At 42.8% G+C, this 20,803-nt stretch overlaps 3 protein-coding genes across 15 annotated transcripts in view; 2 read left to right on the forward strand and 1 right to left on the reverse strand.

Moving 5' to 3' along the window:
• The first annotated feature begins 951 nt into the window (after positions 1–951).
• NUDT7 (nudix hydrolase 7) lies at positions 952–5,645 on the forward strand. Its single transcript, XM_030282352.4, has 3 exons — positions 952–1,266; positions 2,698–2,856; positions 4,836–5,645. Exons 1-3 carry the CDS (start codon positions 997–999, stop codon positions 5,217–5,219), a joined length of 813 nt encoding a protein of 270 aa, XP_030138212.3. The 5' UTR covers positions 952–996; the 3' UTR covers positions 5,220–5,645.
• A 2,038-nt stretch (positions 5,646–7,683) lies between these two features.
• FAAP24 (FA core complex associated protein 24) lies at positions 7,684–10,614 on the reverse strand. 3 transcript variants are annotated; one of them, XM_012571363.5, is made up of 6 exons: positions 10,370–10,614; positions 9,958–10,079; positions 9,703–9,854; positions 8,945–9,084; positions 8,486–8,638; positions 7,684–8,175 (listed from the first exon to the last, which is right to left on the reverse strand). In XM_012571363.5, exons 3-6 carry the CDS (start codon positions 9,812–9,814, stop codon positions 7,933–7,935), a joined length of 648 nt encoding a protein of 215 aa, XP_012426817.5. In that variant the 5' UTR covers positions 9,815–9,854; positions 9,958–10,079; positions 10,370–10,614; the 3' UTR covers positions 7,684–7,932. The 3 variants fall into 3 exon arrangements, with proteins under 3 accessions (XP_012426817.5, XP_012426822.5, XP_041574522.2); XM_012571368.5 differs by lacking the exon at positions 9,958–10,079 and adding an exon at positions 10,131–10,239; XM_041718588.2 differs by lacking the exon at positions 9,958–10,079 and having other exon boundaries at positions 10,131–10,614.
• A 199-nt stretch (positions 10,615–10,813) lies between these two features.
• Positions 10,814–20,803, forward strand: part of CEP89 (centrosomal protein 89) — a 41,433-nt gene continuing 31,443 nt past the window's right edge. For 2 of the 11 annotated variants that reach the window (XM_072934307.1, XM_072934306.1), the window contains exons 1-9: positions 10,816–11,101; positions 12,792–12,898; positions 14,086–14,241; positions 15,961–16,162; positions 17,415–17,520; positions 17,944–17,972; positions 19,153–19,207; positions 19,817–20,035; positions 20,449–20,591. In XM_072934307.1, the coding sequence (XP_072790408.1) occupies positions 11,063–11,101; positions 12,792–12,898; positions 14,086–14,241; positions 15,961–16,162; positions 17,415–17,520; positions 17,944–17,972; positions 19,153–19,207; positions 19,817–20,035; positions 20,449–20,591 (1,056 nt within the window). In that variant the 5' untranslated portion in view covers positions 10,816–11,062. Of the gene's footprint in view, positions 11,102–12,791; positions 12,899–14,085; positions 14,242–15,960; positions 16,163–17,414; positions 17,521–17,943; positions 17,973–19,152; positions 19,208–19,816; positions 20,036–20,448; positions 20,592–20,803 lie in introns of all 11 variants that reach the window. The other 9 variants (XR_012057727.1, XM_072934312.1, XM_030282347.4 and 6 more) reach the window with 8 other exon arrangements.

Consider the following 20,803-nt stretch of genomic DNA (forward strand, 5'->3'; position numbering starts at 1 on the left):
AGGGGACAGGGACTGCCCCGACCAGGATTTTATACCTTTTTATAAAAAGAAGCCATTTCCGCGGGGGCGTGGGTGTGTGGTCTCTTGGGCAAGGGAGGCACACACCTGGCTCAGCTGAATCGTTACTACTAATAAAGAATTTTCTTTTGTTCAACGATTTGCCCCCATTGAATTGTATCTAAAAGTTAGTGCGTTTCTAGCACCATGGAGGAGGAAAAAGGTGATCTTTAAGGTCCCTTCCATGTTCTATGGCTCTGTGAGCGGTCACGAACGCAGCACTTTCACGGTCCTTCTCCCACTGGGAGCCGCTCCGGCCCCGGAGTTGAGGCGGGACCGGACGGAATTGATGGAGCCGCCGCATGTCCGGAGCAGTGGGGCCCCGATGGGGCAGGGAGGGAGCGGCCCCACGGCTCCCGGCCAGGGACGCGCCCGGAGCGGGACCGGGAAGGACGGGGCGGAGCCGGAGCGGTGCCGGGCGGAGCCGGAGCGGTGCCGGGCGGAGCCGGGGCGGAGCCGGGGCGGTGCCGGGCGGTGCCGGGCGGAGCCGGGGCGGAGCAGGGGCGGTGCCGGGCGGTGCCGGAGCGGTGCCGGGGCGGTGCCGGGGCGGAGCCGGGGCGGTGCCGGGGCGGTACCGGAGCGGTGCCGGGCGGAGCCGGGGCGGTGCCGGGCGGAGCCGGGGCGGAGCAGGGGCGGTGCCGGGCGGTGCCGGGCGGAGCCGGAGCGGTGCCGGGCGGTGCCGGGCGGTGCCGGGCGGAGCCGGGGCGGTGCCGGGCGGAGCCGGGGCGGTGCCGGAGCGGTGCCGGGCGGAGCCGGAGCGGTGCCGGAGCGGTGCCGGGCGGAGCCGGGGCGGAGCCGGGGCGGTGCCGGGCGGAGCCGGGGCGGTGCCGGGCGGAGCCGGAGCGGTGCCGGGCGGAGCCGGAGCGGTGCCGGGCGGTGCCGGGCGGAGCCGGGGCGGAGCCGGGGCGGTGCCGGGGCGGAGCCGGAGCGGAGCCGGAGATGGCGGCAGAGCGGGAAGAGGAGCCGGGCCCCGGTCCCTGTCTCTGCCCAGGGCTGACGGGGGGTGAGCGGGGCACGGCCGGAGGGTGCCGGTGCTCCGCTCTGCCCGCTCCTAGGCAGGGGGTCCTGGAGAAGGCCCGGCGCCGCCTGAGGCAGTTCGATGTCGGGGACAAGTTCTCCCGCTTGCCGCTGCCCAGAGCCGCCGTGCTGCTGCCGCTCACGGTGCGAGCGGGGCGGCTGCACCTGCTGCTCACCGTCCGCTCCATGCAGGTACCGGGGGGAGCTCCGAGGGGCGCGATCCTTCCCGGGGAACCAGCGCTCTGCGCCCTCCCAGCACCTGGGCATCCCCAGTCCCGCCCCTCCTTCCCAAGGGCACAGCCAGTGCTTTTTACATCCGTCATTCTGGTGTTCGCCTGCCAGGAACATGCCGGCATCCGGAAACCCGTGACAGGAAATTGTAATTCCACAGTCGGCAATGATTGCTTACTTACTTACCTGCTTGCTTAAGTGAGGAAACTGGCTTGCACTGCAGCTTTATTAAATGAAGTTTTTCAGTGTGCAGTTAATAATGCTATTTTCGCCCTTTAATACATAAAAGGCAACAACCCAAGGCTCCCCGAACTCTTTCCCTAGGATTTTGTTTTCTTTTACAACTCTCGTTTTCCAGCCCTGTGCGCATCAACTGCCTGTATTCAGGAATTACTTTTTTCTGCTGCTGGGTCTTGCTTAAAAACAAATAATCTCAGTTACATAGCTGATACATTGATTGTAAATCTGTTTTTTTCTGATCCTTGATGCACAAGCCTTCTACTGGAATGTACTTAAAGCTGAAAGGTATCTTAGAAATAACTCACTTTCTGATAGAGTTAAGAGGGGACACAGACTTCGAAGCAATAACTGAGGAACTTAATTTGTAACGAGTCAGCTGCGTGTCTCCCTGCTGAGAAATGAAAATGCACGCACAGACGCACACACACACACACACACACACACACACACACACGCACACAGAGACTTTGACCTGTCCCCTTTCCCACTGACTGGCTACTCAGGAACTTCAGCTCTGTGATCGGCCAACTCTTTTGTCCCTTCCCTTCTCATCCTTCCTGTTTTGGTCATGTCTTCAACCCTGCCCCTCTCCCTGTTCTCAACAACACCCAACCTATTACACAAAACACATCCTAACTCTAGAGAACAACATATAGGAAACAGAACCAACCATTTTCATTCTTTTGCTGCATAACCTTTTTGGGCTGAAGCAAAATGTTATTTCCTCTCTCACAGGTACATTATTTAATTGTGTCTTTCAAAAGTTTTTGCTCTTAGAGTATTTTAATCTTGCTCTACAAGTTGTCTGTCTGGATTCACCTGTCAGTCATTTATGCTAACAAGATAATGCAAAATGTAAACCTTGACATACTAAAGCAGAAGTTCCACAGTTACACAACGCTGTACAGGTGCAGTGTATTTCTTATAGCGAGGGTTTATGGATTAGCAAGGGATAGCCTGAGCATTTTCTTCGGTAGCTACTCTTGCTAAGGCACGTTTCTTCTGCTCTGCAGAAACCTTAACCACCATTTCCAGCTTCTTTGACTGGAAAGATAAACATAAAGGGATGCTGCAATACCAGCATGCACCTGTGTGGATCCAATAAGAAACATAAACCTTATTATATTTAACTAGCACTCCTTTACATTCTAGCTGAGAAGATCACCAGGGGAAGTGTGTTTTCCAGGAGGTAAAAGGGAAGCCACTGATAAAGATGACATTGACACTGCTCTCCGAGAAGCTAAAGAAGAAGTGGGTCTTCAGCCAGAGAAGGTGGAAGTCATCTGTAGGCTGATGCCTGGAATTGATAAAGTAAGTCAGCATATCAATACAGAACAAGTTTGGGTTCTTTTCTTTTGTGTGGTTGGCAGTGACCTTTTCAAACCTGTAACTTCCAAGAGGCGCTGCTTCTTCACGTGCACAGTCTGTGGGTCCAGCAGAGCCCAGGGAAAGGGCTCTTGCTCAGTGTTTGGTATTTGTGAGACCAGCTCTGGGGCACCAGTCAGTGACTGGAGTATCACGCAGACAGTGCTGTTGTGGGGAGAGTTCAGCAGAGAGCCATGAGCACAGTCACGGGGCTACACTGAGTGGGTGATGAGCAGACAGGCTGAGAGAGGTGGGCTTGCTCAGCTTGAAAGCGTCCAGGGGTTTTGGCTGCTTCCTTCTCCTGGGGAATGAGAGAGAGGATGATACTAGAACTCTTCTTGAGGCAATGGACAGAGCAGCAGCATGGACATTTTGATGAGATGTAAGAAAAAAAAATCTTCTTCACTATGAGGTCAGCCCAAAACTGGAGCAGATGTTCCTGACAGGCTGTATAATCTCCATCCTGGAGCTGTGCAGAGCTCACTCACCCAGGCAGGGTTGCAGCAGGCTGCTGTAACCTCACAGGTGTCTTGTTCCTTGTCTGCTGACCCCAGGGCAGTGCAGACAGAGAGGGAGACCAGAGGGGACATGCACTGGGATTGTGTGCATCATCTTCCTCTAGCAGGGAGACTCCCAGAGGTGTCTTTGTAGTGTAGGTCACCATTTGTCAATTAACAGGCTCTCAATTTCTATAACAGTGTTCAGTATTACATAGGATCAGTTTTCCCACAGAACAGAGGAACTGCTGTTTATGAAGACTATTTTTGTTCACCAGGTAACAGTTTATTACTATGCCTCCTGTTCTTCTATCTGCTAGCAATATGCTCTCCCCATTAAAAAAGGAAAGAACTACTTTTGAAATTGTACTGAAAAAAGCTTTACTTAACTACTTAAATTACAATTTCTCTACAGATAACCTTAAAGTCACATAGTTCAGAGATAGTGTGTTAACCTGTGAAACTTTTGGAGATCTGTCTACCTCTTGCACGTGCCATACTTGGACAATTTGATCCATACAGTCTTGTGTGGTATTGTTAAGCACTTACAGAATGCACAATAAAACAGGATCAAATTTTCCCTGTTTTCCAGCCAATTACTTCAGTCAGTAGGAGAGGTGGTGTGGGTTTTGAACATGTCAGATGATACTTTTTCTCCTCAATAGGTACATTCCAGGTGCTTCTGACTTGGATGGGGTCTTTCCAGACTTGAATCAAATACCACAAACACTATTTTGCTCTTCCTCCTTTCTACAGGACAGTGTTCTTTGTTAGTGTGAATAAATAGAACTAGCAGTGTATCCTTAAGAATTCTGGTGTTTCGTTGATGCAGACTATGAATTCAGTGATTTTGTCTTCCCATGGAAATAGGGATTACATTTAGAATTAAAATGCCCATAAATAAGGTATTTCAAGAAGTATCATATTTTATAGCTAAATATATTGCAATAATATTTCTGTACCTATAGAAAAATACTCCCATATACTGGAAAATTCCTATATCCCAGGGAAACAAAACAGAAATATGATGAAGGATAGGGAAAATCTGGATTAAAATCAGAATTAAAAAACATAAATAAGGACGACCCATGAGAAAGCATGCATGCTTTTTTACTCTGTAGCAAAGTGGCAAGCCTTTTTAACTGCTATATGATTATACAGGATGAACAGATCATTTGTAAAGTCATCTTTGACAAATACAAAAATATGATTTCAAATTCTCCAAGTCAAATAAATACCTTGCCATTATGGGGCAACTGCATTGCAGTTAAAAATAGTTCATAAGCTTTTTCTTGTACTCATTTTGTAACAATGAAATGGTTTTCTAAGTAATTAACATTTTTACTCGGTATAAATGTGTTTGAGGGTTTTGTTGATTTTTTAAAAATTCACTTATTTATTGTTTGGGGTTTTTTTCTCTCTTTTTAGATGAATAACTTGGTGACACCAGTTGTAGGATTTGTGGAGGATACATTTGAGGTCACTCCTAATCCAGATGAAGTGAGCGAGATTTTTGTTGTGCCTTTGGAGTACTTTGTCAAGCCCTTAAATTACAAGACCTTCTCTTATAAAACCTCCTCAGGTTACTTAACTCGGATACACTGCTTTATATATGATGACCAGGAACATAGAAAGTCATTCAAGATATGGGGACTGACTGCCCACTTTGCTGTATTTCTTGCTCTTGTAATTTTTGGAGAGAGACCTACCTTTGAAGTGGATTATGATCTTGACAACTTAATTTCATCCTCTGAGAATTACTTCATTAATTTGTATGCATCTGTACATGAAAGAAAGAAGAGTAATCTGTGATAACTTGGTCTGGCCATTAATTTATTTTGAAAGAGGAAAAGGGAGGTTTGTTTATTTCCTTTGTACCTATTTTTTGAAAGCTACACTTGCATTTCTCCTGAATTGGGAACTTTAAGTTGACAATCCCTAACTAGATTAATACCATTTTTAATCTCTTAAAGAGTTCTGAGAAGCACACAGTATTTATTGTGAAACAGACTTTCAAAAGGTCTGTTTCCATTTAGGTGCCTTTGTTCGGTGGGCTTCTGTGGTTTGCCTTGTCTATAATGAGGTAATACTATTTGATGTAATTTCTCTTTGAGTTAACCTGTGAAAACTTTTGGAGATCTGTCTACCTCTTGCACGTGCCATACTTGGACAATGTGTGGTATTATTAAGCACTTACAGAATGCACAATAAAAATACAAACAGTTTCAGGTGCTTTCACCTTGTTTTATTTGCTTGGGCTTGTGGTTTTGCTTGCTTGTGTTTTGCTTGGGCAGGTTAAAATGTGCAATTAATCCTGGTTAATTTAACATTTCTCACAAGGCAATTCTGTAGGCTATGGAAAACTTAGGATACAGGCAACAGGACTGAAGTTTGTCCCTCACTGTCTTCTTACCAAACCTCACTCAGCTGCTGGCAGGAGTCTTCTCCAGGGCAGAAAAGTGGAGGTGAGGATTCACGAGGACAAAAATGCTTATGTGTACTTGACCAGGCACCCTGGCAGCGTCAGACATGTGGTGGTCCCTGTGCTGGAAACCCTTGTTCCCTCATTGCTGCGGAGCTAGCAGCTGCAGGTGGTCAGGACTTTCCTGCAAATGGTGATGTTTTTAAAAGCTCCAGCGATTTATTCGAATGGTGGATTCGAGATCTGCTGCACAGGTGTCACCAGGCCTGAACAGCTGATCTGAATCCCAAGGTGAGCTGAAGCACTCGGTGTCTCTCGGACTCTTGGGCCCAAGTGCAAGGCTCCAGGAAGATGAAGCAAACCCTCAGCTGTTCCTGCGGGTGTTTGCACTTGTGCTGCCCCTGCTGCCGTCACTAACAGATGCAAGTGTGATAAAGAAAAGCTGATGGCAGTTCCTGTGCACATGCAGTGCCTGCCATTGTGCCCTCTTTCGGCTAATATTGTTAATATCCATTAACATTGAATATGATACACTCATTATGTTTGATATCAGTTGACTTTTTAAATTAAAAAAAAAATACTTGATTTTTTTTGGCTATTGTGAACTCCTTGGAGAAGTAGAGGCCACATGTATGAAGAACAGGATTTTTTTCAGTATTAATCACTTGTGTGATGCAGCCCACAGGGAATGAGCTGGAACAAAGGCTGGGGAATGGCATGACAGACAGCTTTAGGGAGGATGCAAATCAGGGGTGAACCAGCTTGTGGAGAACATGGGAGTACCAGAGACTGTACCATTAAACAATAAACTAAAACAAACACAAACTGCAACACTTGTGAAATCATTAAAATAACTTTAAAAACTTGACTTTAAACTCTTCATCATATTAGATGCACCCACAATGCGTTCTCTCACTGCTAATGTATGCAGGAAAAGTAAGTAATTAAAATAAGAACATTTCTAATTTAAATAGAGCAAAGCAGTTAGACCTTTGATTGGTAAATTATACTGGTAACAAGAGACATAATTATTAACTTACAATCTTCCTCTGCTCCCAGCTTTTTCATTTCTCAACCTGATCTGCACAGAAATTGTACATACTGTACAGATTCACACCACTGTTTAATTTTAGTTCTCTAAACATTATTGTGTGGAACTGTCAGCACAGCAGCATCAGCGCTTCAGCTGTTGCTCCTTTTAGCAAATGTAAATAGTGTTCATTTTTTTAATTGAATCAAACATTTGGACCAGTTGGTTCAACCACAGACTGATTACCAGTAAAACCACTAAAGCTTCCGCCTTCTCACCGTGCATCCTATACAATTTTATTGACATTAGGTTGGATATTTAGGAAGCATATTTTTAACTCACAGCACAGGAGGAGGTGCTGGGTGACCTCAGGCAGCACAATCTACCCAGGCAGAAGCCCCAGGGGTCAGCCCTGGCTGTGGTTCAGGGGCAGCCTGCTGTTGTACTTCTTAATTCAGTCATTGTGTTTCATCAAAACTTCTCAAAGCTCCTCTATGATTCTGAAAATCCTTGGCAGGGAGGAGATGGGCAAAATAATAAAGGGATCATTGAGTTTTTTGCAGATGGATGGCCACTTTAATAAGAATTAACGTTCCTGAATAGCGTGAAGTCAAACCTGTATTCCAGTAGGAGTTTCCAAAGGAATTCCAAAAAGTTATAAATCAAAGGTGTTACTCTAAAGCAATATATGCTAACTTTTTAAACACATGTAACCTATTTCCAGTTACTGAGAAGTTACTATGCACACATTCATATGGTGGTTTTTTTTTTCTGGAAGACCAAAGTAAGCAAGCAGATTGCTCTTCCATATTGAAACACAGATGTTGAAAAAGACAGCTCTCTTGGTTTTTATTTGTTCCAGATAAATGCAAAATACACACTTCTTTCCAAGGCAATTTGCACAGCTTAATCTATATGAACAGAGCAGATGTAAAAAAAAGAAGCATCAGAGTCCAGTTGCTGCTAGCCATGATTACAGAAATCAGCATAATGTGATTATTAAAACCAAACCTTTATAATTCAGAAGAAAAAAAACAGGATTTCATTTTTCAAAATACCACTGGTCATGCATGTCAGGAATGTAAAAAAGTATAAATTTGTTGCGCTCCTGTTTGTCCAACTGCTTGCTCAAGCTCGTGGATGGCTGCGTTACAAAGCCGGTGGATGCTGCCAAAGCGCTGCAGTAAAAGCAGAGCTTTTGTTTTCCCGACGCCGGGGATGCGCTGAACCGCCCGGAGCCCCGCGGCCTCTGCCAGCGGAGCGCGCTGCCTGCCGAGGAACGGGCTGGAGCTGCGATCCCTGCTCTGCTCCCGCACCTGAGAGAAAGCAAAATCTCAACTTGATTTTGACAGTGACAGTTGCCTAATGCGACCTAGTGGCACCTCATACAAGATTACATTTTAAAAATCCAGGATCATATTCTTCAGCCTTTTTTCTTTGTTCCCAAATGAACCTTCTTTACACTGAACTGTACTACTGTATCACTGTTGCAGAAGATTTACTCCTTACATTCCTTACATGTGTTCCTTTAAGATCCTATGTATTCTCTCTGCAATGAGGTGATCACTGGGGAGATCTACCTGCTTTGCTGCACATCGCATATTTTAATATAGCACAGAAACTTACTAGTTGAATAATAAGCTGAGAAGCTTCTCCTTGATTCGCCACAGGAAGCAACACCATTCCAAGTTCGAGTACAACAAGTTTTTGTACTCCTAGGTAGTACTGATCACTGATTTGGGTTTTCTCTACGATTACAATTCCCCTAAGACTGCTGGCCTGTATTGAAAGGGAAAAGATATTAGGAAAAACCTTGTTAATGACAAGTTAATGCAATGGAACAGAGAGAAGTTCTTTCAAGTATGAGTTGCAGCAACAGGACAGAGGTTTAATACAGCACTATCACACAGCTGCAGAATTTTTCAGTTCCCAGGTGAAAATTATCCCAAAAAGTCATCTCCAATGGAATTTAAAAAAAAAAAAAACAAAAAAAAAAAACAAAAAAAAAACCACAAGAAGAATGCTCTCAGAAGCATGGAATAAACAAGTATCAGATGAAAACTTTTCTGTTTATATAGCACTTACATTTCTAAACTTAACCAATCTTCGTTTGAATTCATCCCCTGCAACCAAATCTGCTTCAGAAATAAGTAAAACGCAAGTTCTGTTTGAAAGATGGAAGTCCACCAGTCCCAAGGCATCTTCAAAAATGAGTCTAACTTTCCCTTAGGGTGAGATTGTTAGAGGAAAAAATACAGTAGTTAAAAATGTACCAACAATTATTTCACAGCACAGCCTTCCTGAAGTGTCAGTAATTCTAGTGACTTCATACTGAACTTTATTAAAAGCCTTTTTTCCCTTTAAGTAAATCTATTACAAGCAATCTGAACTACTGTGTGATGTCTTTAGTAATGTAAATTAATAGCAGTTCCAATCTACAGATTTAAAAGTACTAGAGCTGTTCAGAGAACCCTGGACTTGAACAAAAATATCACATGCTTTTCTGGAGGGATCATCACAATTTAGTTTGTTGTGCCAGCAAGATGGTAGCAGAGTATAGATGTAAATTCAAGGGAGCTTAGTGGAGATGCTTATCTGCAAAGCCCCACAACAGCAGATTCTGCTGCTTCCCTGCAGTGCTCTGCAGCTGTGAAAACTGAGCTGATCTCGCAGATACGTGCCAAACAAACGGGATCTTCCAGCCTGCTACCATAGTCCGTATCACAGATACGGGATCAGACAGGCACAGAGTAAAGCTCATTCCAGCCGCTTAACTTCACTGGGCAATAGAGGGGGATGATTTGCCTGACTTGGTTTTCCTCTTCCAATTCTTTTGTGCTTACCTTGTAGCCTTTGGGCTAGCTCTGACCCTCTCCACTTCTCATTTCCAATCACATGCCCGTAAGGGACAACTATAGATCCTGCTGTCACAGGAAAGGTTGCTTTTGTTGTCATCAGACCTCCTTTAAAATCCTCCTTCAGTAGCAGATATACCCTAGAAAGAAATGTGGAAAAGTAGGAACACATTTTACAAACCTATTCCAAGCTTAAAATTTTAATCATAAACTTAGGATGCAATATTCTGGAAGAGACCCTACCTCCTTCCTCAAACTTCCTTGCAGCTAAGGTGAGCATATCAAATCAGCCAGCAATCTGCTCACTTTAATACAGGCTGTTGTGTTGGCTTGCAAATTCCACTTGAAGCTTTACTGAAAAACGCCTGAATTAAAACACACAGATGGTGAAAAAACCCACAATGCCTTTTCCATACCTTCAGCAACCCTTGCTGGGAGAAAATCTTCCTGAATTACAAAGCCAACTCCAGAGGCACCTCCATCCCCCAGCTGGTGGAAGTCTCCAGACCAATTATTACAAGGTAGCTGCTGGGAGAGATGATTTTCAGGTTTGCCAGCTTTACGCGGTGCTCTGACTTTAACAAGCCCTGGAGGCTAAGGTACGCTCTGAGTACAAGCAGCACAGAGCAGCCGGTACCACCGCACATTCGCATACCGACAGAGATGCCAGAGCGGAGCCCGCGCTGGGGAGCAGAGAGGCCGCAGGGGCGCTGCCCGGCCCGGAGGAGCCGCCGGCCCGGAGGAGCCGCCCGCAGCAGCCGAGGGCCGCCGGACAGCGGGGCCGGGAGGCGGCAGCGGGAGGAGGAGCGGGGCCGGGAGGCGGCAGCGGGAGGAGGAGGAGGAGCGGCGGGGCCGGGAGGCGGCAGCGGGAGGAGGAGGAGGAGGAGCGGCGGAGCCGGGAGGCGGCAGCGGGAGGAGGAGGAGGAGCGGCGGGGCCGGGAGGCGGCAGCGGGAGGAGGAGGAGGAGGAGCGGCGGGGCCCGGAGGCGGCAGCGGGAGGAGGAGGAGGAGCGGCGGGGCCGGGAGGCGGCAGCGGGAGGAGGAGGAGGAGCGGCGGGGCCGGGAGGCGGCAGCGGGAGGAGGAGGAGGAGGAGCGGCGGGGCCGGGAGGCGGCAGCGGGAGGAGGAGGAGCGGCGGGGCCGGGAGGCGGCAGCGGGAGGAGGAGCGGCGGGGCCGCAGCCGGGGCGGTTGCTACGGCCGAGCGAGGCTGAGTAAGGCCCGCGCTGACTGGAGGAGCGCGGCCCGCAGCGAATCCGCCCTGGCCTTGTTTGCAGGCGGGTCTCCAGGGCGAAGCGTCCGGCGCGGCGGGGAAGCGGCTGTGAGGCGGTGGTTGGAGCCGTCCCGCCCTGATGGCGTTCCTGTTCAGGAGAGGCCGGAGGGGCCCCTTCGTGAGTATCGCTGTGCTGAGCGCGGGGCTCCGTCACCGAGAGCGGGGACAGCAGCACACGGGGTTCAGTGCGCGGCTGGGACGGGGGCGGTTTCTGCGGCTGATCCGGTGATCGCTGAGCACTTTGGAGCGAAAACCGGGTAGAAAAATGAAGCCCGAGCCAAGCCAAGATGGTATCCGGGGGCCGGTGCGTTCCTTTGGCTCGGTGCCCCGCAGAAGCTCCGAGCCCCGCTGGGCGCGGGCCGGGCTGGCAGCGCCGCTCGCTCGCCCCCCGCGCCACCTCCGAGCGCCGTTCTGCTGTAAAGTGAGCGGAGAAAAGTTCTGACCGACGGCTCAGAGCAACCAAAGGCTGTACGGCTGTCAGCGGCTGTGCGGGTCGTCTTTTCCAAAGTATTTGAACTAATGAATTTTTGTTTATTACTACAGTGGAAGTATTGATCTTCTGTTGTTGTCATACTCTTACTGTGGGATGACTTTACTTCAGCTGTGTTCCCTGGTAGTCTTAGTAGGGTCAGTCATAGTCGTGTCTGCAGTCAACAGCCTGTAGTAAACGAAATGGTGCATGCCAGACACACATGCCTAATTGGGGAGCAGTGCATTTGCAAGACTGAGTAAAAAGGCAGTCTTCTAATGCACCATTTAATTATTTGGTGTCACTTAATGTAAAACCAAAATATTTCGCAGTTCACGTCTTCAGTCTCCTGTTGAAGTGAATTAAAGTATAATTGGGGGAAAAAGATCTGTAGTGGAAATAGCAGGAGCTTAGTCTGCTTCACTCCATAGAAAAGTAACAGCTGCCCAAAGGTGGTGGACTTTATTATTATTCTGATGCCTAGAGAGAGAACAAGAGGTAATGAGCACAAACTCAAGCACAGACAATTCAGCTTTAACATAATAATAAAATATTGTGGGGTGGTTCAGCACTGGACCCGGTTGGAGATACATAAGACTTGACTGGACAGGATGCCAAGCAGCCCTCTCGTGGTTGACCCAGCTTTGAGCAGGAACTTGAGCTAAACAATCTCCAGAGCTCCCTTCCAACCTCAGCCAGTATACAGTTTCCTTCACAGTACTTTTTGTAGGAACTCTGGTCCTGATTTTCTGAGCTCGTATTTAAAGTTATACAATTTTTTAAAAAAAATTACTGTGCTTGCTGATGAAAAAAAATGGGTTTTTTTATAATTAAGGTTGAACCTTTGACTGCAAAACTTAGTGATAGGGTTTTTGTTTTTCCATTTCATACTGCTATGACTAAGGATTGACAAACTGTAGAAGAAAGGGACTAATATTGTTAGTCTGAAGCAGCATTCTGATACTTTGAAAAAAGTCAATTTCTAGTCCAATTTTCTTCTATATCTATAGGAAAAAGATGAGTAAGTTACAATTCTGGTTTTGCAAATTGTGATATAATGGATAGAAAATGTACATTAATGGGTCTCATGTAAATTACATTTCCAACCTTCAGGAGCAGCTGTTCATAAATGTTAAATGAACTTGCCAGCTTTACATGGTGTTCTGACTTTAAGGGGAATTAAATGCCATTTCAAGTCTCTGTTTACATTAATTGCATGTAATTGTTCACCTTTTTGTATTATTTTGCATTGTTAGTTTCTGTGCACATTCAGTTCTGTGTTTTTTCTCATTGTAATGCTTAAAGTCATTGTCAACTAATTTTATTTTAAATCATTTAGAAACATATAGCTCATGGCCTGGTCCCTGCTGCTACCATAGCTCCTAAACCTGCAGTTCCCCGCACCCCTCCCCCTCGTAGTCCAAACCCTTCTCCAGAAAGGCCCAGGTATGTGTTGGTTTGGGGGGTTTTTTGAAATTTTTTTTCCTTTTTTTTATATATTTTTGTTGTTTCATCAGATATTGTAGCATACTAGAAAAATCTGATTAGAAGTCTGTCTTTACAATATTTACAAAACTTTACATAAAAAGAATATATTTTGGGGGGGGCAGTTTCACATTCTGAACTTTTTTCCCCACTCCTAAGCATGGTACATCTTCAGGACAGTAACTGTTATGAACATGTGACTTATCTGAGTCATTAAAGATGAATTGACTATTTAAAGTTAGTGGAATTTTTAATTTGGCTACTACAGTAGAGTGTAGGACTGCAGCAGCACGAGTGCTGTAAATCAGGAAGTGTTAGCTCATTAGAAAAACATTAATTAAACCTTGCTACCATTCCAAGGACTTAAAAAACTTACATGTAGCACCATGCTGGATTGGAAAAATGCAGCTTATTTTTAAGTTGTAGTTTCTTACAGTTCTTATTCTATGCTTTCTCTACAATCTGGTTGTTTTCCGTGGCCTTTTTAGTGTCTGTAACATTCCTACTTCATTCTAGCTAATTTCTTCTTATTTTTTGGCCTCAAGTTCTTGTCATTCATTTTACAGTTTTGAGCATTTCAATTCTTTTGTCTTAGTTGCTGCTTAGTTTTCCTTTTCATCATACCCTTCTCAGTACTCCACAGCATCACACAAATAGGCACTTCTGTTTGCTTGTCCTGGTTTGCAGTGTGCCAAGATTTATTAACAACTTCAGAATCATCAGTAAAAGGTTTAGAGTAGGGAATAATGGAGACAAAATAGCAGGACATGGAAAACCTTTTCAACACAACACAAGGAAGTATTGTTATGGCTAAAGTGAATGCTAAATACTGTAAATTATTGATGTGAATTTTGGGAAAGTAGCTCAGTGTATTCCAAGATCTTCACAGATGTGATTTGGGAAAACCAGTAGATATTGCACCGTACTCATGGATAGCTGCATTACAATAGCAAGCTGTTTTATGCTTTGGGAGGTTTATAACCAGTTTATAACCAGTCCCATAGCATTCAGTAGTATTTATGCTTGTTAACTGTGAACATTTTGCTTTGGTTAAATAGCAAAGCCATTTTGCAAAGGAAAAGGTATCAAATGTGGAGCACAGAGAAAGCCTCAGTATTGCTTCATTGCTCTGTTCTGTTTTCTTCCAGGTCTGCTCTAGCAGCAGCAATCCTTGCAACAACACTAACAGGGCGCACTGTTGCTATTCCTCAGCCTCGGCAGAGATCCCTTTCTGAAAGTGATTCCACCTTCTTGGAACAAGAATGTTTTGAACCATATGCAACAGTCACAGAGCTCAGAATAGGGTAGTGTATGCTTTCTGGTTTGATACCTTAATTAGAAATGGAATCTCTCAATGATCAACTTTACCAAAGAGCGACAGCAAACTTCTACTGTTACAGATACTTACTTTTTTCTTACCATATCATAAATTCAGTCTGAAGTGTCTGACAATCCTTATTCCATTTCTTGTAAAGTGATGTCACACAAGCAATCTTCAGAGAGGCAGATTTTGATTGTACAACAGTCATAAGCAAAATCATATGCTATTTCTATCAATTACGATCAATTTTACAGAATGTGATGAACTGAGGAATCACTTGAATTACATGGAAGATATTTCCTTTGGTCTGATTATTTCAAACTGTCTTTTTGGTAGAATTAGGAACCTTCTATCTCTAGTCTGACATTTTAAGATAGAGATGAAAGGGTAGTACTAGTGTTAATTGTATATTTTAGAGTATACACATAGACACTGTCCTGGAGATGCTTTATTATCCCATACCATTTTGGGGTTTTTGATCTGTTTGGTTTAGTTTGTGCCCAGGGTGGCTGCTATCCCCGCTTCAGCCCCTGTCCTCCCTGCCTCTGGACTGTTGTGAAGAATGGGAGCCAAGCTGGGGTGTCTGGAGGGAATTTGGGGTGGGGTGAGGGCCATGGGCTCATTCCAGTGGACACACTGACCAGGGATCTTGCTGTTTCTGTGGGTTTTGCCTGCTGCTTTTTGGTGGGTTTTTTTGCTTAGTTAGTTGTTAGATTTGGGTTCCTTTTCCCTTTCCCTTCCCTTCTTGTTTTTTTGGGTTGGTTGGTTGGTTTGGCTTTTTTTGTTTGGCTGGTTTCTTTGGGGTTTTTTTTTATTATGGTTATTTTTGCTTTGGCACTGTGACTGAGCTTGCTGGCTTGGCCTCTTGCTGCTCTGCTCTCGGGCAGCCCAGGGCCAGTGTGTGCCCGCCAGGACCTCTGCACAGCCCAGGCCCAGGGACCAGCCAGCTCCAGTCAGCAATCCCGGGTGGTCCCTCTGCGTCTCTGGGAGCTGGGCTGCTGCTGCCCAGCCCCCTCTGCAGTGCCTCAGCTGCAGTTCCACAGTTTCAATATTTAGCATTTATTCTTTCCTTTTTTTTTCTGGTTCTGTGCCTTGCAGGTATCCTTTTTTTTTTTTTTTTTCACTTTCACCCCCTGGTATCCATTTCTCTCATTGGCAGAAGAAAAGGGAGTTGTTGAAGCCCCTTCTTGTTGCCCTGATTCTCAAGATTTTCTAAAGCCTTCTGAGTTTACATTCTGTTAGAGAATTTTCTCGCACAACTTTCTGTAAACAACCTATTGATTTTCATTCCTTCATAGGGGTGGAGAAACTTAATGTACTAGTAGTTTGTCCAATGTCTTTGGAGAGGTGGCACATTCACTCTCCAGTCCACTGTCACCTTTGGAAAAGTATAAAGCTGGAGTCAGAAAATAAACCTTCCCTCTTTTCACCTTGCAAATAGCAGTGGCTTGCATCGTGCTTTCACGTGTCCTATAGCGACACTTTCTCTTTAGAGGAAATGCTCATTCCAGGGTGTTTTCTCCTGAAATTTGTCTCAAAAGCAAGACAACTACATTCTTTGTTTGCAGCTAACAGAAGCTTAGATGTCTGTCTGTCTCTTTGGATTTGTGTATATTGTAAGACTGATGGTTCTGCTTTGCTAGTGTTGAATTATTTTGAAGAGTAGGCACTGCTGAAACGGGCATTAAATTGCTTTTTGCAGCTCTGACTGGAGACTTGATGGTTGTGACAGGTCTCCTCTACAGTCCCTGGAAATAACGGGCAGTTATGGTGAAGAAGAGGACATGGATACATATGTTTCAGATGCTGATAAAGAAGCAGAGTCCAGCTGTAAGAGTAATGAGAAAGGGGAAGGAAGCTTTAGCGCCAATGCTATTTATGCTGTTCCCTGCAAAACTAAAAAAGTAAGATTTTTAAATGCATTTGTTCCTTTACCATGTTTTAATATATTAATGCATGTCAATATTTCAGATGCTTTGCATTCTCTTCTTGTCTTTAGGCATGTATTCAATATTTATTTCACATGCTGATTTTTGTGTTTCATTTATATGAGTTAGGTAGGTTTGATGGTTGTCACTGAGTCTTTCTCTCTGGTTATTAGGAGTACATTGGTATTGTATATAATTATCGTGCATAATTATATTGTATATAATTATCATGCATAGTCTTGTAAAATGTCCAATAATTTATATTGAGCATGGTACTTGCATAGTAGGTGGTTTGTTAAAAGCACTGTTACATGGTGAAAGCTTAGTTAATGGTTCAGTATTGTGCTAATGAGCACAGACCTATACAGAAATGGGAAGATTCTGAATCAAACAAAGTAATTGAATCTTTTCTTGAAGACCAGGGAATTTTTGTATGCTATAATTTTGGATTGTCTTAGCCAGCAATGAACTTAATACTCCTAAGGCACATTTAAAGTTAAATCAAAAATGAGACAAAAATTTAACAGGAAGAAGTACCTGAGTAGCAAAAAGGCAATAAAAATCTCTTAAAAAATGCTTCTTCAAAAAAAAAACCCAGCACCAGTAAAGTAGAGCCATCAGTCTTAGAGTATAAACCACAAATCCCAAAACGTGAAAGAATCCATAAAACACCCCAAGATGGAGAGACATTGGCTGGTAAGAGGAGAGAAGGGGAAGGAAAAAAAAAAGGTGGGAGGGAGTGAGTAAAATATGTGAAACATATTTTGTGTGATCAGTGGGAAAACCAGCAAAGAGAATCTTAACAATGGTTCATTAATCCCTCACAGCAGTGATACAGTAGATAAATGGTTGATAATCAAGGTCATGTACACCCCAGCAAACAAGCAAAAGAGAATAATTTCTTGGACTCTTGTAATCAAATAAGGTGACAGAGAATACTTGAACTAATCACATACTTGCTGACCTCCTGTTGGTCATTGTAACGTTTCAATTTTATTTACATAGAGCCCTAAACAACAGCAACGCAAAAAAAGCCACAAAATCCTCCCAAGAAAACAAGAGAAGAAACAAATCTTGTATTTTACTATTTTAAAATATTAGTCAGCAATTCTGAATGAGACTGGGATGTTAATACACTAAATGTGTCAAACAGATATCAGGGTACCATCAATGGGCTATTTTAAGAGTGATCTCATGATTTAGAGAGGTGTGTCTTATTTTTACATAGGAGGAGTTTCCACCATCATCTATTTCTAATGCTGACAAGAAAGAGGTTTCTTCCCATGAAACTGAGTGCCAGGTGGTGGTGGATAAGTCAAGTGTGCAAATAGAAGGTAAGTTAGCTTACTTTAAGTCAAAATGCTATCTATACCTTTTAATACCATTGGGGAAAAAATTAATAAAATAAATATAATACTATATTGTAATATTATACTCCTTTTAAAAGGGCAGTTAAAGAAATACTACTAAATACTTCACGATTTCTAATAGTTACAGAAAATTTAAAACCTGCATAAAGAGGGAAGATTTCTTCCATACTTGCACCTATCCAATGTGAGGTAAAGTGGGGTCTCGCATCAGTGTCCTGATACACCATGGAAGAGTTAATGGAAAATTAGTGATCTAATCTATGGTTTGGGAAGGACTTTCTTGCATTTATTAAGTGTGTGCATACATATCCTTATGAACCCTTACAGCTTATGGGCTTAAAATAATTTTTGTTCTAATTGCCTGAAAGATCTGTTTTTCTTTAACAGAAGACCAAAATCTGGGCTTGAATTTAAAGGTAAGACTTTTATAAAGGTTGATTTATGCATTTTAGAAAATAGGGTGTCGTAAAAAGCTGATAGGTTTGCAGTCACTTAAAAGAAAACCAATTTATTGCCACTATGGAATCTTTTTCTTTTGGAGTACAGGAATGGCTAATCATTCATTTTTAAAAAAATGCAACTATGTAGGTAAATGGGTCATACAAAAGTTGTTGGGTTTTTTTATAGTATGTTGTCTGTTATTCCTCATGTGAAAGTAAGAAACTGAGAATGAGAGACAACATGCTATAGCAAGAGATAGCTCATACTGTTAATATTCAAATTCTGAAATGACTTTACTGCATTTTTGTACAGTTTTCTATTTGAGCTGATCTGACTGCTTTCTTAAGCTTGAAATGGAATACCCAAAAATTTAGTTTCTCAGATCAACTTGCCAGAAGATTGTTTATGAAAATAGTCAGTTCTTCCATTGTTATCATAGCTTCTTTTCTACAAGTTCTTAACCACATATCTTTTTCTTTGAAATTGTTCATGAGTTTTGTCTCATTTAGTCACTGGTGTCACTCAGTATCATCAATGTGTTAAATTACATGACAGCACATCCTTACAAAACTTCACTGCTGTTTAAAAACATGGAAAAAGTCTCTACATCACCTTCACCTCAAGTAAATACATCAGCATAAATGACCCTGTAATTCTTTCCTGGTGAAAGAACCTTCTGAAAATGTACAAATAGTTCTGTATTTTTTCCAGTAAAACAAGAACAAAGTTCTTCAACTCTGAAAAACATATTACATTTGAATTGATTTGCTGATACCCAGTTAGGGACTGACATAATTGATTAGTCCAAAGTCTTACTCTACAAACTAACAAGTGGGAAGAATACCTTTCCTGTTTTGTCAAGAAGCTTTGTGTTTGAGACTTTTATGTCAGCTGTAAAAAAAACTGTTTTGAGAATGGTACATTTCTGACTACTAAAGATAATAGTGAGTTTCAGGTGCCCACAAGTGACTGATGGCAGTGATAATTGATAAAATGATATCTAGGTGAGTAGATGGTAAGTTGTGTATTATCAGCAGTGAAATCAATCTTCAATATAGTTGATACAAAAGAAACACCTTCAAAAGTTTTATTTCTTAAGTTCGCCAACAGTGATCCTGTTAAAATAGATTATCTCCTTTTTTATTTCTCTGCTAGGAAGAAAAATTAGTAGCTGAAAATCTGATACATGAGAAACCCCCACCATCCCCAGGTACTTTGGATTTTTCTGTGACTTTGCTAGACATTTTCACTTTATTAATATGCATGTGTATATGAAAATCAGTTTTTCTGATGCAGCACTATATACACAGTTTTGCAGATAATCTAGAAGTTTACTTTTGTAAGAATTGTTCAGTAACTTCTATTCAGTAACACTGAAGCTGTTCAGTGGGAAGGAAGGCAAAGTTTTCATTGTGTGGGTGATTAAAATTTGCAGGGATCAAGAATACTGACTAGTCCATGCAGGGCACAAAGACTTTGCTTATTGCAGTGGACATTTCAGTTTCACCTCTTCAATCACTGGTGTTTGGAAGAGAGAGATCTACTGACACTATCTTTTCCATTAAAAGAAGGAAAAAGAAGGAATGTTTTTAGTGTCTGAGAGAAAAGATGGGAACTTGCAGTCACTCCACAGCTCTCTTTCCAAATCCGCTTTTTTTTGTTGTTTCTGGTCTTACCTTTTGGGAGTCATGAGCTGAGTTAGATCTTATAAAGTGGGACTCATATATAGTGTTAATATTAGAAAAAATGGATTGTAATTTGCTGAAACTCCTGTTCCAGTCTGGATGCCATTTAAATACCTTGTTCTGTGGCATTACAGATGTGTCTGTTCGGGCAAGGCAAGTGTGGGAAAATAGAAGCAAAGAAAAGTTCAGAGAACTACAACAAGAAAACTGGTCTCTGAACAAGGCATACCAAGCTGTGGTCCAGCAATATGAGGAAACAAAGCAGCTCATAGAAGAACAGCAGTTAAAGCTGAAGAGACTAGAAGAAGAAAACAAAAGACTTAAAGAAGCTGCAGAGAACTCACCTAGAGGAGGTGGGAGAAACATATAAGCTATTCTGTAGTTATCTTGTTCCAATTTTTCTAATTTCTTGCAACCTTTTCCTCTAGCAGCAGGTTTCAAGTCACTGATTTAGACAAGTATGTATGCAGAAGTAGTTTCCAAACAGTGTTTCTACATTTGTAGAAATTTCCTTTTTGTCAAGCAATATGTACATGATTAAAAAAATTACTTAATTGTTTATTACTTGTTAATAATTAATTGTATTTTGAAATATAATGGATTTTTTGCTAGTAGTTTTTCATGGGATTTTTCCATAACAGTATTTTGAGAGAAGTTATTAATTATTATTCTAGCTTATTTAATTTTTTTTATTACAGTTAATAAATTGTTGTGAACATTTCTTGAATTTTAATGGAACTTTCTTATTGCATATTTGTTTTAATAGAGGAGGCAACAGAATTACTGTCTCTCAGACAACAAGCACAAGAACTGGTAGATGAAAATGATGCTTTGAAAACGGTGGTCCATCGTTTAAATGTGGAATTAAGTCGCTATCAAACTAAATTCAGGTCATTGTCCCAAGAAGAGGTGAGACTTGGTTATCAAGACAGTTTCAACTGAAATGTCCTGTTGTCTGTTATTTAATCTTTTGAGTTTTTATGACTGTTTTCTCCAGATTTGCCATCAAGTCTACAAATTGCAGTTTTTTCCTGAAATTTAAAATAAGTCTTTATCATTAAGTCTAATATTAAGAATTCAGTATTATTTTGTATCAGTAAGATACTGAAATGTTGGTTTTA

The sequence above is a fragment of the Taeniopygia guttata genome, chromosome 11 (assembly GCF_048771995.1).
Source record: "Taeniopygia guttata chromosome 11, bTaeGut7.mat, whole genome shotgun sequence".
In the NCBI taxonomy this organism is placed as follows: Eukaryota; Metazoa; Chordata; class Aves; order Passeriformes; family Estrildidae; genus Taeniopygia; species Taeniopygia guttata.